This window comes from Callithrix jacchus, chromosome 15 (assembly GCF_049354715.1).
Source record: "Callithrix jacchus isolate 240 chromosome 15, calJac240_pri, whole genome shotgun sequence".
NCBI classification, from domain to species: domain Eukaryota; kingdom Metazoa; phylum Chordata; class Mammalia; order Primates; family Cebidae; genus Callithrix; species Callithrix jacchus.
In genome coordinates, this window is record NC_133516.1 from 26,359,508 (window position 1) to 26,378,470 (window position 18,963).

At 38.5% G+C, this 18,963-nt stretch overlaps 1 protein-coding gene across 23 annotated transcripts in view; it reads right to left on the reverse strand.

Annotated features, from left to right (window-relative positions):
- Nucleotides 1–18,963, reverse strand: part of ANO10 (anoctamin 10) — a 235,295-nt gene that overhangs the window by 194,852 nt on the left and 21,480 nt on the right. For 21 of the 23 annotated variants that reach the window (XR_001907298.5, XR_013527249.1, XR_008476706.2 and 18 more), the window contains 2 exons: nucleotides 4,640–4,759; nucleotides 1,048–1,617 (listed from right to left, as the gene is read on the reverse strand). Coding sequence is in view for 20 of the 23 variants with exons in the window: in XM_035275008.3 (XP_035130899.1) it covers nucleotides 1,048–1,617; nucleotides 4,640–4,759 (690 nt within the window). In the remaining 3 variants the exon portion in view is untranslated. The remainder of the gene's footprint in view (nucleotides 1–1,047; nucleotides 1,618–4,639; nucleotides 4,760–18,963) is intronic. The other 2 variants (XM_035275010.3, XM_078350608.1) reach the window with 1 other exon arrangement.

The window sequence follows — 18,963 nt, forward strand, 5'->3', positions numbered from 1 at the left end:
AAAGAAATTTGGGAAGTGCTGGCAAACAATCCTACAGACAGCCACCCAAAACTCTGTATAAGAAATAATAGTGAAAACTAATAGTAACCTCTGAAGAATAGGACAATAAATAAAGTTTTCTATAAATAAAGTTCTATAAGTAAAGTTTCATGTGGCTTACAAGGATTAATTTGAAAGGAAACTCAAATTTCTCTCCTCATCTAGAAAAGGTAACACTGTATAGACCCCAAAACAGCAAGATAAAATGACAAATAGGAAGATTCTGAAGATAAGTGTCATCTTAGAGAGTGTTGGACTGACCTGGATTTGAACACCAACTTAGCTACTCAGCCATATTGCCTACAAAACAAAGCTGACCATCCTCTCCCAAGGTCCTTCTCAGGATCAGAAATAATGTAAAACCTTAGTCTAGTATTAGCACAAGGAAAGTACTCAATAAATGACAGCTGATGTTTTTATACCACGAATAAAAATAATTTAAAACATTTTTTTTTTGAGAGGGAGTCTCACTCTGTCACCCAGGCTGGAGTGCAGTGGCACAATCTCAGCTCACTGCAACCTCCACCTCTTGGGTTCAAGTGATTCTCCTGCCTCAGCCACCTGAGTAGCTGAGACTACAGGCACCTGCCACCATGCCTGGCTACTTTTTGTATTTCTTGTAGAGATGGAGTTTTACCATATTGGCCAGGCTAGTCTCAAACTCCTGACCTTGTGATCTGCCCACCTAAGCCTCCCAAAGTGCTAGGATTACAGGTGTAAGCCACTGCGCCCAGCCCCTAAACATCTTTATGCCCCACAAAGTTAAGGCCCAGACTTCTTCCTAGGGAATAATAGAGCAAATTTGTTCATTGGTTTGAATGGATAAATAAATTAACTATGGCAAGGAGATCATCAGTGTTCACAAAGCTGATGAATTTTCCTATGTCTCTACAAAGAGCCAAGAGCAACATCTATTTTCTCTGCAAGGTAGCAGCTATATGAATCCCATGATCTAAGCAATGTTTCTTACAGGCAAGTAAGACATGAATATAAAGCCTCAAGTCTTACCCCATGAAGTTAAAAACTCGGCAGCATATCGATACAGACGATTCATGATCTCAATCACAATGGCATAGATGATGCTGGGCACATACAACAGGACACTGGTCCACTCAGACCCACTGTTCTCATGGAGACCCAAGGCCCAAACCTCTAAGTCGAAGTAAATCATCATGACATACAGTGAGAAATAGAGGCAGAGGCACACAAATGGCAGAGAGACCAGGTAAATGCGCATCTGTCTCTTGTAGCTGGGGTACAGAGGCTCCTCCTTCCCAGTGATGGAATTGATACCCAAGACACCATGAAATCCCGGCCGGGGCTCCTCAAACTTTCTCTTCATGAGCAGTGTTCCCCACCTGTAGGTCATGTTGGCACAGCCACGCTTCCACACTTCCAGAATCACCGTGGACCAGATCAGGTTGAATGAGGCAAAGATCACGTACTTGTCATAGTCTTCCCACACAAACAAGTAGTAAGGTAACCCAATGACAGCCATGGGGATTAATGCGAAAGTGAAATATTCCAAAAATCCAAAGTACAGAGCAATTGTTTCCCCAAAGTAGCCACGAATACTGTCTATAGTGGAAAGAAAGGAAGAACATAAATATAGACTACCAAAGACTTTAAAAAATCATTTCAAGTATGTTTATTCATTTTTTAGTTAAGTGGGGATCATTTAACCGTCACTTCCCAATCAGCATGTGGTGGTCAATCCATCCTCCATGCAGTAAAAAGACCCTGCTTGTCTGCATGGCAGGCCCAACATTTCTCCAAGCTTAGAGCCCAGGCCTTAGCTGCGGGGGCTGCTCTGTCAGGTGCCTGGACTCTGTTTCCCCTCACCTGGTGGATACCCTCTTCCCAAAGGAAAACTCATCTTGTAGCTGACTCAAAATCTCCAAGTTCCTAATTTAAGTTGAGCCATGGCCATTGAACATTAATTTGGAGGTTTAATTTATGCTCCCCACTTTTCTCCCACTTTAGTGTTATAAATGTCCTTTTTGAAGAAGACTCCCCATCCATAAAATTCTGCCCTTCCCTTCTACACTAAAGAAAAATTATTCAAAAGCACAAAACAGGATTCTACACATTAACTTCCAGAACAGCCATGGAACATATATATGCACTGGGCAGAAAAAGGTCCAAGCAACATGACTGCTAATGTTCTGTGAACTCAACACAAGCTAACTGACTCTAGAGAGGTCACCAACACTGCTTCCTTTGCCAGCATCATCCACATGGGGAGTGCTGAGATCATAAGAGCATCCTGCACCAGGACCAGGGTGGGAAGCAGGGGTTGAGAAGAAGTGTGGCAGTTGGCGTTATTATTTCTTAGTTAACAACAAACAGTTAAAATATTTTTCTTAAGATAACTTGAGTAGTCTACAAAGGTGGATTAGAATGAACTGAGATAGGCTTATTTTCTCCTATCCTTAATTCTTCCCCTTAACCCAGGAGCAAATGAAAATGGTGGATATGAATGAGGTTAAAGAACATCCATCATTTTTTTTAAAGGTGCTCATGACACTTGGCTCCACAGCAGATGACCTTCCCCTTTCAATCTCGGGGAGCTTCAAGAGTCACCTATATTCCAGATGCTATCACCAGTCTCAGTCCCCAGATACCCCAAATCCACTACCACTCATGCCTAGCCTTCACCATCAACTCACTTTCTCCCCTTACTTTCTAAGAATTAGCTAATAGAGACTGGGCATAGTGGCTCACATCTGTAATCCCAGCACTTTGGGAGGCCAAGGCAGGCAGATCACCTGAGGTCAGGAGTTCAAGACCAGCCTGGTCAACATGGTGAAACTCTGTCTCTACCAAAAATACAAAAATTAGCAAAGCATGGTGGTGTGTACTTGTAGTCTCAGCTACTTAGGAGGCTGAGGCAGGAGAATCACTTCAACCCAGGATGCAGAGATTGCAGTGAGCCGAGATCGTGCCACTGCACTTCAGCCTGGGCCACAGAGTGAGACTTCATGTCAAAAAAAAAAGTAGCTAATAGATACAGTCACTTTACAAGTCCTAGAAGTAATATTCAAATTTCCTGCCACTTAAATGCCAAAACAAAGTAAAACAGTTTTAAGTGTAACATAAAATGACTATTATATGACCTGGAATTATCAAAAACAAAACTTTTCCTTTCAGAGGATACAACAAAATTCAAATGTAATTTCAGAGTTTGATCTTAAAAACAATTTTTGTTTGGTACACATTATATGATAGTTGTTTTCAGAAACAGAAAGCAGAAAGAAAATTATTTTCGAAGGATACCATTAAACAAAATCCAAAGGAAAATGTCATTTAAAGAAAAAAAATGATAGTAATGCTAATGTGAAATCTACCAGCTTAAATTTAATTCTTATGCTTAAAAAACGCAACCGGGCCGGGCGCGGTGGCTCACGCCTGTAATCCCAGCACTTTGGGAGGCCGAGGCGGGTGGATCACAAGGTCAAGAGATTGAGATCATCCAGGTCAACATGGTGAAACCCCCGTCTCTACTAAAAATACAAAAAATTAGCTGGGCACGGTGGCGCGTGCCTGTAATCCCAGCTACTCGGGAGGCTGAGGCAGGAGAATTGCCTGAGCCCAGGAAGCAGAGGTTGCAGTGAGCCGAGATTGCGCCATTGCACTCCAGCCTGGGTAACAAGAGCGAAACTCCGTCTCAAAAAAAAAAAAAAAAAAAAAAAAACACAACCAGACTAAAATACTTGAACATCCATATTGACAGAATTTTAAATAATGTCCGGCACATACCAAATAAATTAATAGTTTCATAATTATATTCAGAGAAAATGGATAGATCCAGTAATACACGCCAAGGTAATTACAAATCACCTCAAAAGATATTTGGCCTGCTAGCTGCCCTAAGTATGGCATAGCTTGGTTCATTCTAAATAACTGGCTCCTCAAAAATAAAAAATTTCAAACACAAAATAGTCATTCATAGTCAAACTAAATTCTTATTAAAACTTGTTTGATTCCAACTCTGCCACATATTCAGGAAGGCCACTCTGAACTGTCTTGTGTTGTTGGTGAAGGGTAGTGAAAGAAAGCCTGTGATTCAGCTGATCTGGGATAATATTAGAAAGTCAAAAAACGCCAGGCACAGTGGCTCACACCCATAATCCCAGCACTTTGGGAAGCCAAGACAAGAGGATTGCTTGAGCATAGGGGTTCAAGACCAGCCTGAGCAACATGGTGAAGCCCCGTCTTTGCAAAAAAATACAAAAAATTAGTTGGGCATGGTGGTGCACACCTGCGATCTCAGCTACTCAGGAGACTGAGATGGGAGGATTGATTAAGTCTGGGAGGTCAAGGCTGCAGTGAGCCATGATCATACCACTGCACTCCAGCCTGTGACATAGTGAGACCCTATCTCAAAAAATAACAAAAAAAAAAAGTTAATAAAAAAAATGAGAGGGTCATCTAACCCATCTTATTCCTCCCTCCTGCCAAAATGATTTCCCATATGCAGTTGGTGATCCTGCCTAGTAGAGCACTAAATATCTGCCCAAGGGAGCTGACTCCACTGCTGGATCATAACTTTTCATTAGAGGCCTTCCTCTTCTTTAAGAGAACAAATACTGACACATACCTATGGGCTGATACTTTAAAGCAAACCGTGTATACCAGGTGTCCTCAAGCTTCTTCAGGGCTTCATTGTCATGCAGTGGAAACACCTGAATCACGATGCCAGACGTGAGCAATCTTCTCACTGCACAGGGAAAATGTGCCAAACTGCATGAAATGGACTGGAGATTGTGCATGATACGCTTCAGCAAATATTATAAGGGCACTCCACCAAGGAGTACAATGCAAAGGTCAATGTCATACTGCCTACTCTAAACCTGTATATTCTTTTATTTTCCAGAATGTAAATATCTTTACTATTCTCTTTGACTACAAAGCAAGACAAGTAAATACACAATTTTAAACTACATAGTAGTGTACAAATTAGACAAGAGGCTAGTAGTCTCTCCTCCCCCTTGAAAATAACCACTATAAAAAGCAGTACAGTGAATTACCAGACATAAAAATATACCCATATATATTTTAAGAACAAAAATGAATTCATTTTATACACATTACATTGTTTTGTAATCTTTTCTCATGTAGTAGTATATAGTGAATATTTTTTGATGCCAATAAAAATAGAACATGAAACATCCTTTTAACAGAACCATAATACTCCCTTGTATGAAATGCTGTAATTCAAGGAATCCTCTATTTAAAAATATTTCCCTTTTTTTTGCTGTTGTTAAGTTAATGCTACAATCTGTACAAATACCTTTCCCTACCTGTCTACTATTTCCTTAGTAAATATAGTTACAGGGGAAATTGCTAGGTCCAAGGGCATATGTATTTTAATATTTGATACAGATCATAAAATTTTCTCTAGAAAAAATTTACCAATATGTCCTTCCACTACAGTGAAGGTAAGAAAGTTCAGTTCTTTTCATTCTTGTTGATAGAGTATTTTCAATCCTTTTCATCTCTTCTAATCTGATAACAAAAGCTTACATTAGAAATAGCAAGTAACAATATCAAATTAAGACTTCCTGCTGTTAGCAGTCATTTGATGAGTATGGTTTGAACACTCATGCACATATCTGGAAGAGATAAATGAATTTAACCAAAGACAGTATCTCCTGGCAATATTAAATAAAATTTGTAATTCTCTCATCCATAGTAATTACTTAGAATGACTCAGTGGGTGGAGAAGAGTGTCTTCAGGTCTTCAAGAGGAAGTGTGTTCAGTAGATATGGAGAACTCTAAAGCAATGTATTGTGCCATATTTGGGGAGACAGAATATTTTCCATGAGTTCCTAATACAGTATCTTACTAAGAATATGGCTGCTTATAAAATGAAATTTGGCAGGCGCAGTGGTTCACACCCATAATCCCAGCACTTTAGGAGGCTGAGGCAGAGGACTGCTTGAGGTAAGGTGTTTGAAACCAGCCCAGGCACCATCATGATACCTCTGTCTCTACAAAAAATTTAAAATTAACTGGGCATGGTGGTGTGGGCCTGTAGTTCCACCTACTCAGGAGGTTGAGGTGGGAGGACAGCTAGAATCCAGGAGTTTAAGGCTACAATGAGCTATGACAGTGCCACTATAGTCCAGTCTGAGCAACAGAGCAAGATCTCATCTCAAAAAAAAAAAAAAGAGAGAGAGAGATAAAATTTGATAAGCTTTGAGGTCTTTAAGGTTTATCAGCTTAAGTTTCCTGGGGGCTACCTCCCTTATCTCCTATCTACCCGTTACCAGAGACAGGTGATAAAAATATCAGGCATAAGACCCCTTATTGAGGTCTGGAAAATAAATGTCTGCAGTGTGGAACAGAAACACAAAGTTTTCAGTTCCCCTCATAAAGCTTCAGAGTAATTTAAACGCAAACTCTACTTCTTAGAAATAAAAAAGAAAAAGATAATAAAGAGATATCTGGTACTAACAATAGGAAAAAGTCTGAAGAAAAGATTCTTCCTATATGGTTCTTCCTATAATTATATTTTCATAAGTTATATAGAGGAAAAATGTTTTTAAAAGCTAGATTTGTGATAAAATTCTCCTTCATGATTGTAAAAAGTTATATACAGATGGGAGGCTGAGGTGGGCGGATCACGAGGTCAAGAAATCAAGACCATCCTGGCCAACATGGTGAAACCCTGTCTCTACTAAAAAATACAAAAATTAGCTGGGCGTGGTGATGCGCGCCTGTAGTCCCAGCTACGCAGGAGGCTGAGGCAGGAGAACTGCTTGAACCCAGGAGGTGGAGATTGCAGTGAGCCAAGATTGCGCCACTGCACTCCAGCCCGGCGCCTGGCAACAGAGCAAGACTCTGTCTCAAAAAAAAAAAAAAAAAAAAAAAAAAAGGTATATACACAAAGTATGTAAAAAGACATGTGGTTCAAGTTAGCCTCTGGTACTGTCAAATCCATTTGTTAATATTTTAATTCTAACATGTTTCAGCGGATTTTTCTTTAGCTCACTTGAGTTAAAGTTGATCAGACACGACTGTTCTGATTCTTATCCCTTATTTGGAGATGTAGAGGCTACAACTGATTCTTTCTTCCTATTGCTACCTTTGTCAATTACTACATCAAAATTTTTAACTGAACTGACAGCATATAAATTATTTTACTATTTCTAAGTTCTTTTTAAAAAGATAACTCCATTCTACTGCAGAAGACTTTCCAGGCAAGCATAAAAACCAGTTTCTAAAAATAAGACTGTGAACTGAAGACTCAGAGAGAATATAAAGCTGCAGGTCCTAAATTACTGAGCTTCTCTTCATCAACGCCAAAGTCATGGTTCTGGTTTCAGCTTCTAAAAATAGAAGTTTGCTTTTTTTTTTCTTTTAAAATCCTTCAAATGTGTCATGTCAGCTAAGAATGTAATTACTAGGAAGAAGCCTTACCTTCAAAGGAAAACATGATGCCATGTAGGCCTATTAAAAGAAAGCAAAACCTAAACCAGATTCCTTCCTTCAAGACTGCTAAATAATCTCTTGTCAAGTACTGGGGTTGTGGCTGTAATAGCCATTGAACCGTTAGCTAAACAAACCAAAATCTAGTTTAAGAGAGACTATCAGTAATGTAGTTTACAGTAGGACCCCCCCTCACAAGCTAACTAATACAATAACAATGCTAACACAGTACTGCTCTGCCTTTAGCTAATGTGATACTTCAAAAGTAAAAACAAAATCCCTCTCATAACTCCTTACAGCATTTCTGTGGGACAGAAAAGGGCAGGTCATGCTACCTCCAATCCAACAGGGGTTGATAAGCACACACGCCCACAGGAAGTGGTGGCCAGCAGTCTTTACACAATGAAGACAGTCCCTGTTCCCACAGGTACTGCTGCACCTAGCACTCTAACTCTAGCACTCAGGTGGGAACAGATCACTTTTGTCTTAATAAAGAAAACAATATCTTTTTTAATAAAGAAAACACTAACATAAGGTTCTAAAAGAATATATAATATTAAAGACACAATATATGTGCCAGGTGGTCCCATCAATCAAAACATGATAATCATCCAATAGACATTTTGAGACATAGTTTTATTCTAAATTAAGTAACATCCTTTGGGATACAGTTAAAATGTATGAAAATCTTGGCATTCTTAAAAACTCCTCTTTATAAAGCAACTCTTTCATTAGGTTATTTGCATGATGATTGACCATTAAGAAGCACTGGGAGAAGGCAGAGTCTGAGGGCATGAAGAGATCTCAACTGACATGAAAACAAGAAATGAATGGCTATCAAGATGAGCACTTGGCAACTAAGACACATGTAGCCAATTGCTAATTCTCCATGTTGCTTGTCATGTGGTGGAATGAGGGGAATCCCTAATATGCACTTAAGGAACATGGCTGTACTTCGGTCAAGAATAAGCCAAGGTAAACATTCACAGTGATTCAGCAAGTTTACAGCACAGGCATAAAACTCCAGTTGTTATCATAGCCATGTAGCCATAACATGGCTTTGTTAGATGGACAGTGAGGAGCCAGGACGTGGCTTGGCTCACTCAGAGAGAGAAAGAGTTAGGCTGCGGACCCTGAAGGGAGAGCTGGCCACGTAGCTGTGTGTGGGAGCCACCAGACTAAGCAGCTGAGATAGGGCAAACATTGTGAGCAAGATAGCGTGAGTAAACTACTGCTGAGAGAGCTGCTGAATAAAACTACCTTTCACCTGCCGACAGCCCCCTGGAGTGTTCTTTCAGCTATCTACTCAACCACCCACTCCCTTCGGACTGCAGCATGAGCTGGAACCTGACCCCAAGCATAACATTTGGCACAGTATGGACCTACAATGTGCATCTCACAGCGCCATCTGACTGCCTCAAAATCATGTTAACATGACAAAACTTGCTAACTACTTAATGAAAGCTTTCTATCAAAGCACAACATTACAGCAAGCAGCAAGCAACTTTATACTCATGTGTAAAATGAAAATCAAACTAAATGTAAGATCTGGGGAGTATTTCTCATGAAAGCCCTGGCTACCTTTCAGCCTTGAGAAGCATCACATTGGGCAGACTAAAGCCTCACTTCCCAATCAGCCTCAAAGAGGCTGCCCATGGGAGCAGCTGCCTTCAAGTAAGATGAAAATAGTTTTTCCACTCATTTCTGTGGTTTAACTTAATGAAAATCTAGGATTTAAGTTACTCTAAGTTTTATTAGTTCTAAAATTTGCACTCTGAAAATAGGTCATAGTTTTAATTATGCATATATCACTTGTTCTTCTATATAAAATTAAAATGATGCAAAAAACACAGCAGTTTAAGGATCACATTCTCAAAGGAAGAGAATGCAGAATTTAAAATCCCAGGCTTGAAAATTTAAATATAATTTCTTATCTCAGATAGTATAAAAATCTTTCCAATGACCATGATCAAGATGATTTTATTGTATTCATATTTAGTGCCAAAATGGAAAGAAAGGGAAGGGAGAAGGGAGAAAGGGAGGAGAGAGGAAGAAAAGAAAAACAAAATCCTTGTTTACAAAAGCCTGGTCCTGCCAGCAAGAAAGTTACTCCTGTTATTGCTTAAGGGTACCAGACTGGCTACCTACACAGTTAGAGAAACCCATTTACATATTTCCTTGAAGGTTTTCATTCAGCTGAAAAATTCTTTTTTGGAAGCCACTGGAAGCATCTGAAAAACTGCTGCTCCATTATCCAATCTGATCAAAGAGCACATTCACTTTTTTTCTCTGTCCCAGCCACACTAGAGGACGTACCTGTGTAGAAACTCACAGATGGAGGCTGTGATTTCCACATTATCAATGTGGATAAAAAAAGAGAAACGGAATGCTTACACTAGCAGTCAGGATTGTGCCCAGTCTGCTTTGTGTTTTATTTGATGCAGTACCCAGCTGTGTCTGGAAACATGCCTTCCCACTAGGAGATTAAGAAAGATTCAAACATTTTGGGATAGTATCAAACAATTGCTTAACTACAGAATGTGGAAATCCTGGTTACAAATAGTGGCAGAAAGATACCACTGCTCTCTTCTTGTTTGTGGCGCCAAATTAAAAACAAAAGGAAACAAAAAACATAAAAAGAAATCTCTATCTTTGATGAAAGTAAGAAAAAAGAAACTAAAATCCCAAATCACAAACTATAAAAAGAAGCCTTGAAAATCAGCCCTGGGTAAACCAAGAGCACCCATCGTATCTTCTGCAAACCTGGGTCCAGAACACTGAGGGCAAGGCTCTCTCGGAACTGGGGATGGTGAACTACAGTCCTCTTGCTCAGCAGGCAGGCAACAAGGGTACATGGTGCACCTGGAGTACGCCTGCTCCCTGCCTGGCACCATAGACAGAGAAGAAGCCAAGTTGGAGAGAGAACAGATGTGCCATGTTGGAAGAAAGAGTGACCTGTTGAAATCCAAGGATGGAAGGTAACTAGCTGTGGAGCTGTGGGTCGTGGTGGGCCGAAGACAGGCCTAAATGCCAAACACAAGAAAAACCCTACAGAGCACCATGGAGGTTTTCTTCAGGGACTAAGATGGCTCAAGGAGAACGCACTGCCAGGCAAAATCTAATCTTCTCACTACCATAGTTCCCTGCTGAGAGCCCCAAGCACCCTTCTCCTGCCCATACACACTTTCTTGTAAAAATGGCCAGTCCAAGAAAAATAAGGGTTCATTAAAACATAAGTAATAAAAAATAAGTAATAATCATAAAGAAGCTGGCATAGAGCTATGCAAAAATACTACCTGGAAAAAAGGGAAAAACTAAAAATACTACAAGAAAAAACACAAAAGTCAAAGAACAAAGAGCAGAAAATTATAGCATTCAGCAACAAAAAACTATGAAATTCTTTGTGAAATTAAAGAAATTCAAGCAAACAGCCCATCTCTGAAATTAAAACTCAAAGAAGAGCTATAAGAGCTGAAGGAGAAGCTCAGAGAAGCAATGCAAGAGAAAAATAAATGTGTCACAGGTTCAAAGTCATGATAAAAGCAACAAAAAAAGGGAAGACTGGGAATACAATCAGAAAACTGGTAGACAAGCCTAAGAAAATTATGCAAGAACAAAGACTTGAAAATACTACAAAGAATACTTAAAAGCCCACATAAGTAAAATTGGCACTCCTGAAGATAAGAACAGAGCAAATGCAACCAAATAACTCTTCAAAGATAACTGAAGAAAATTTTCCTGAAATCATGGTAATCCTTAATCTGTATTATGTCCAACCAAAAAAAGAACGTATATCCAATCAAAAGGAAAAATAAAAAATAAGCAACACATATACAGATAATTGGAAATGCAGACAAGTAAGAATAATGAGTGCCTACATTCAAACTTCCTGATACTTCCTAAAAGCCATACAGATCAACAAGGAGAGCAAGTAAAAGCACCTATAAAAAATGCCTACAGCATAACCCAGAGACAGGGGAAACTGCATCATGTAAGTCAGGCAATAAAGAACCAAGATCCAGAAGAGATCTGGGCCACAGTCTAGAATGGTGCAGGAAGCCCCAGCAGAGCTGCACAGAGAAACAGGGAGGGCAGAGGAGTCCATTTGGTGTCGAAACCCACATTACACCAATGAGGACTCATCACTCTCCTTCAGGAGAAGGCCTCACTCCAAGTGGGAACTTCCAAGAACAAGTCTGATACCTGATGAGTCAGAGCTCTGACAGCAGGAGGGGCTGAAGGGCAGGGTTGGAAAGTACACAGAACAAGAGGCTGCTGACTGGAAAGTGCTGCTTCTGGGAAATGCAGAGGGAAGTGTCTGGAAAAGTAATCGACTTTGTGGGTAGCAGCCTATGGGAAAGGAAAGGAAGTTAAAAAGTGATTAAAAGTCCTATTGAATCAAGATCCCACATCCCACAGATCTACTAATGGCTGATACAATATCCTCAATATTATGTTAATGAGAAAAATTTTTTAAATCAAGAAAAAGAGAGAAAGCAAAAGGGAAAAATACCATTAAAACAGGAGTTTAAAAGGTCCTGAGAGAAATTTGCACAAATCAGTTCACTTAAATTTGAAAACCTATGTGATAAAATGGAAACTTAGATTCTAAGAAAATACAATTTACCCAAACTGACCCCAGTAGTGATAGAAAGTCTAAACAAACCAATTTCGATAGATGACTTAGAGAAAACTGTTCAAAAACCTAACCCACAAACAAACATCAGAGCAAGACGGTGTCATACAGAAATGCTAACATACCTTTAAAACTACATATAATAATAGAACAAAATTTGACTACATATAGTAATAGAACAAAAAAGAAAATCTTAGATTTTGACTACATGCAGTAAGAGAACAAAAAATAAAATCTTAAACTTCATCCACAACTTGGATTGTTAATATCAAAATTAGCATGGCTTACAAGCTATTTTATGAAAACTGTAAGAGAAAGCAAAATAGTAATTATGGTAATGTTATTAAGAATCAATATTCTCAATATAAAAGAAACAAATATAAATGAAAGAAATTAATAGCCTATAATGTTGAATTTGAATTGACTGTATCAATATAAATTCATGATTTTCAAAAATATATTTTCTAGCCTTTTCCACTGAAATGAGAAAAAAAATGGCATAGCCTATATAAAAGATTTTTTAAGCACAGAAAATAGCTATTTCAACATAAAATATAACATCAAATATGATAACCTAAAATACGTCATCTCTTTAAGTTTACTAGCAAATGTTTTACTTAGTATAAATTTACTTAGTTAAAAAAAAATCCTCAGATTACAGTGCGAAGCAAAATCTGACTATATCCTCATATAAGAGATCCGTCTAAAGTGATACCAAGAGAGGCTGAAGGTAAAAGGGTGGGCGAAAACATTCTAACAGATGCAAACTGAAATAAGGCAAGAACCACAAAACCAGGCTGAATTCAGCAACAACAAAACATTAAGCAAGATTAAGAATAATATTTCTAAGGATAAAAGGCGCAATTGACAATAAAAATCTATCAAAATCTTTATGCAGGCAAAACGTAACTACAAACTCACAACACAAAGGAAAAGAAAATATGAAGAGCAAATTGGCAGGATTATAATGAAATTCCCATAATTATAGAGATCTAAGGCTATGATAGATCAAGAAAACAAAGTACAAGGGACACAAGAACTACATGACAAAATTGACAATGTATATGTAATATAAATAAATTGTCAGATCAAGAAAAATCTAAGTATTCATGACATATGAATACTGATGCAAAAATAAAAAAATAATAAATAGAAGTCAGCAGAAAAATAACATAAGCAAGTAGAGTTCACTATGGGAATACATGAATGAGTTAATATTAGAAATTCCATTTACATCAGTTACCATATTGATAATGTCGGGGATTAGAAAATTAGTCTTCACAGATGCAATTAATATATAAAATATAAATTAAAATAGAAATGTATTACCACACAAAAATTATTAATAAAGTAGAAGGAATGAATGTTTTCTAAACACAATAAAAATTACCTAGTCAAAAGTCAACATCATGCTGAATGCTCAATATAATACGCACTCAAAAATTGAAGCAATCGGCTGGGAACAGTGGCTCATGCATGTAATCCCAGCACTTTGGGAGGCCAGGGCGGATGGATCACCCAAGGTCAGGAGTTCAAGACCATCATGGCCAATGTGGTGAAACCCCATCTCTACTAAATATACAAAAATTAGTCAGGCGTGATGGTGCATGCTTGTAGTCTCAGCTACTCAGGAGGCTAAGGCAGTAGAACTACTTGAACCAGGGAGGCATTGGTTGTAGTGAGCCAAGATCGTGCCACTGTACTCCAGCCTGCACAACAGAGCAAGACTATGTCTCTAATTAATTAATTAATTAATTAATTGAAGCAATCACTGTGGAGGGCAATTTGGCAATAAATATCTACTCTAAAAGATGCATATACCTTTGATCTAACAATTTCACTTCTGGGAATTTCACTTCTGGAACTGTTTTCCTATTTTTAATAAAAACACTGAAGGAAAACAATTAGATGTTCATCAATATGATGACATCTATATGATGGAATACTATGTGGCCTAGAAAAGGAATGAGTTAGGCCTAATTTGGTATTCTAGAATAATGATCAAAACATATTGTTAAATAAAAAAGCAAGGTCCAAAATGGTATGCACAATATACTCCCTATCTTTCTGAACATGTCGTGTCTTGAACAGAATTTCTTTGTTTTTTTTTTTTTTTTTTTTTTTTTTAATGAAAGAAAGAGAAAAGGGGGAGAGAGAACAGGAGTCTTGCTCTATTGCCCAGGCTGAAATGCCATCTAAAAATAGGTATTAAAAACCTCTTTTATGCTGGTAATTGTGCTTAACATTGGAGACAGGAAGGAATAAGGGAAGAAAATAACAAACAGCCAACCAATATTTCATTTAAGTCTGTGAAATGCTATGCAAATGCTGAAGAGTGATTTACTTCCAATTATGTGGTCATTTTCAAAATAGGTATAATGTGATACTGAGCAAAATGTATGTTCTGTGGACCTGGGGTGAAGAATTCTATAAATATTCACTGAGTTTACTTGTTCCAGGTCTGAGTTTTAATCATAGATGTCCCTGTTAATTTTCTATCTTGTTGATCCATTGAATATTAACAATGTGGTGTCAAAGTCTCCCGCTATTATTGTGAGGGAGTCCAAGTCTCTTTATAAGTCATTAAGAACTTGCCTTATGTATCTGGGTGCTCCTATATTGGGCGCATATATATTTATGATCATTGACTCCTGTTGTTGCATTGATCCTTTTACCATTATGTAATGTCCTTCTTTGTTTCTTTTAGTCTTTCTTACTATTAAAGTCTATTTCGTCAGAGACGAAAGTTACAACTTTTTTTTTTTTTTTTTGCTCTGCGTTTGATTGGTAAGTCTTCTACCAACCCTTAGGTTTTTTGTTTTGTTTTTTTTCTCTGCATTTGATTGGTAAGTCTTCCACCAACCCTTTGTTTTGAGTCTTTGTGTGTCCTTACTTATGAGATGGATCTGGATACAGTGTACCAACGGGTTTTTTTTTTTTTTTTTTTTTTTTTTTTAAGACGGAGTTTTGCTCTTGTTACCCAGGCTGGAGTGCAACGGCACCATCTCGGCTCACCACAACCTCCGCCTCCTGGGTTCAGGCAATTCTCCTGCCTCAGCCTCCTAACTAGCTGGGATTACAGGCATGCACCACCATGCCCAGCTAATTTTTTTTGTATTTTTAGTAGAGACGGGGTTTCACCACGTTGACCAGGATGGTCTTGATCTCTTGACCTCGTGATCCATCTGCCGTGGCCTCCCAAAGTGCTGGGATTACAGGCGTAAGCCACCGCGCCTGGCCCGGGTTTTGACTTTTTATTCAATTTGCCTGTCTGTATCTTTAATTTGGGCATTTGATCCATTTAAATTTAGGATTAATATTGATATTTGTGAGTTTAATATTGTCGTTTAATGCTAGCTGACTATTTCGCCCATTAGTTGATATAGATTCTTCATTGTGGAGATACTCTTTACCTTTTAGTAAATTTTGGGGATGACTGATACTGGTTGTTCCTTTCTGTGTATAGTGCTTCTTTGAGAAGCTCTTGTAAAGCAGGCCTGGTGGAGATGAAATCTCAGTGCTTGCTTGTTCGCAAAAAAATTTATTTTTCCTTCATTTATGAAGCTTAGTTTGGCTGGATATGAGATTCTAGGTTGAAAATTCTTTTCTTTGAGGATATTGAATATTGACCCCCACTCTCTTCTAGTTTGTAGGGTTTCTGCTGAGAGATCTGCTGTGAGTCTGATAGGCTTCCCTTTATGGGTGACCTGACCTTTCTCTCTAGCTGCCCTTAGAATTTTCTCCTTTATTTCAACCCTGGTGAATCTAACAATTGTGTGTCTTGGGGTTGCTCTACTTGAGGAATATCTTTGTGGTGTTCTCAACCTGCAGTTGAGTATTGTCCTGCCTTACTAGGTTAGGAAAGTTTTCCTGAATAATATCCTGAAGAATATTTTCCAGCTTGGGTTCATTCTCTTCATGACATTCAGGTACACCTATCAAACATAAATTAGTCTTTTCACATAGTCCCCTATTTCTTGGAGACTTTGCTCATTCCTCTTTACTCCTTCCTCTCTAATCTTGTCTTCTCGTTTCATTTCATTAAGTTGATCTTCAACCTCTGATATCCTTTCTTCTGCTTGATCAATTCGACTGTTAAAACCTGTGCATACTTTGCCGAGTTCTCATATTGTATTCTTCAGTTCCATTAATTCACTTATATTCCTATTTTGTCTATTCTCGTTAGGATTTCTTCAAACCTTTCTTCAAGGTTCTTAGTTTCTTTATGTTGGGCTACAACATGTCCTTGTAACTCACAGAAGTTTCTTATTATCCACCTTCTGAAGCCTAAATCTGTTCATGGAACGCACTTGTTCTCCATCAGGCCTTGTTCCCCTATTGATGAGGAACTGTGATCCCCTGTAGAGGGAGAGGCACTCTGATTTTGGGTATTCTCAGTCTCTTTATGCTGGTTTTTTCCCATCATTGTAAATTTATCCACCTGTCGTCTTCGTAATTACCAACTTTCAAATTAGGTCTCTGAGTGGACGTCCAACTTGTTGATTCCCAGCGCCAGAATCTGAGCAACCCACTGAGCTGACTAAAACAGTGACATTAAGCTTCATGGTGCTTTTCTGCCTGGGAATCTCCAGTCTGGCTTCCGTCTTGAGTACCTTTTTCAATCAGCTGAATGGGTGACTCTGCCTTCCCAGAGCTCCAAACGTCGACCAAATGGGGACCCAGTCCTGTTTACTCTGCACCAAGAACCACCGTGCCAAGGCACCGGCAAAACCACCACACCAGCCACAAGAGTCACACTGGCCACCCGTGGGGCTCCTCCGCTGGGAATCTCCTGGTCCATGAGCAACAAAATTTCGTCTGAAAATGTGGCATCCTCTCGTTCTCTATGCTTTCACTGGGAGCTACAATCCCGAGCTGCTAGTAATCGGCTATCTTGGATCTTTCTCCCAGAATTTCTTTAAGGGTATATGATAAGGAGAGAACAAAGGGATTTGGAACATGGGACAGGGAGGAGACAACTTTTCATTGTCTAAATTTTTGTACTATTTGAATTTTCATCAGATATATGTATTATTTTTTAAATTGACAGAAACTAATAAAAAATAAATGTGAAAATTGTAAGATGCTTGGGAGAAGTATTTTCCTGCCATATGTTATGTAAATTGAAAAGAACCATTTTTTGTCCACAGTACAGATGATAAACCCTGTTTTCATCGGAACTCTGAATACAGTTCAGAATAGGCTAGAATAAATACTACATCTTACTTAAAAAAAAAGATTTGCTATAAAAAAGTAAAAATAATAATGTAACCTAAGAAAATACTTTGAAATGCAAGAAGATTGAGAAAGATTAGAATTTGAAAAAGCTCTGTCAAAAGTAAGGCACAGTTCTGTAACAAAAGAGGAAGTTAGGAAGAGTTAGGAAGTTAGAGAGGCAAATAAAAGAAAACCTCAGAAGGCCTTCTATTCCCCATGATGTCTAAGGAAATCAGGAAGAGCAGAGAAGATACAGCATCACCTATGAAGAATTCTTGCCCAAACTTTCCCAGTTTTCAGAAAAAACAGAGGATAGGGAAACAATGAAAAAACAGTCTATAAGAAAAATGGCATAGTCTCTTGAGCAAGTCGATGTCATGAGGGAAAAAATGGAAAAGAGAAACTATTCTATATTAAAAGAAACTGACATAACCAAACAACATGAGTTAACTTAGACTGAATCTTAGTTTGGGCAACAAGCTCTAAAATATATTTGGTGACAACTGGGAAATGTGAATATGGACTGGTTCTTAGGGATCTGTCTGCCTGGATGACAACTGGAAGGTGGTATTATACTGACTATTAAAAGTAAATCATATGGTTCCAGCTACTCAGGAGGCTGATGCAGGAGATCACTTGAGCACAGGAGGTGGAGGCCGTAGTGAGTTATGTTCATACCACTGCACTCCATTCTGGGTGACAAAGCAAGACTCGGTCTCAAACAAACAAACAAACAATGATGACAACAACAAAAACCCAAACAGACTAGGAGACACAGAAGCTTACATGTTTAAAGTGTATCTTAGGCAAAAAAAAAAGTTCTGAAGCCAGACTGGTACAGTGGTTCAGTAATCCCAGCACTTTGGGAGGCTGAGGCAGGCAAGTCACAAGGTCAGGAGTTTGAGACCAGCCTGGCCAACGTGGTGAAACCCCATCTCTACTGAAAATATAAAAATTAGCCGGACATGGTGGCATGCACCTATACTCCTAGCTATTCAGGAGGTTGAGGCAGGAAAATTGCTTGATGTTGCAGTGAGCCAAGATCACACCAGTGCACTCCAGCCTTGGCAACAGCAAGACTCTGTCTCAACGAAAAAGAACAAGTTCTGAAGCCTTGCCACTATCTGGGTTTGAAGCAAACTTGGAATTATGCATTGTAGTAAACTCTTGCATTCTGCAAACTAGTATTCTCATTAAAATGAAATCACACAAAACTAAAAAGTTGTAAAATTCTGATTTGCATACCCAGTGAGATCAGAGGAAATGTAAAGAGTGCTCCAGGAAAAGACCATGTTTTCCCTTTTATATTCCTCCACAGATTTTCATGTACGATGTTAGGGCATAACGTAAGCTATGCTCGTTTTAATTGAGTAATACATATATGTGTTCACACTGGATTTTAAGCTAACTGTATGCTATGAGATCTTGATAAATAAGTAGTCAACCATATAAAACAAACATATTGATTTAAAGGTACCATATAATGAGGTTCCAAGGGGAAAAGATATGTTCATAAAAATACAAATTATTGTAAGATTATATAAGTTCTTCTGTAAGAGGAAAAAGGGGCATCTGTAATTTGCTATTTATGTCTATTAAGAAAAATACTCAGCTGTATTAGAATGTGTATTCATGA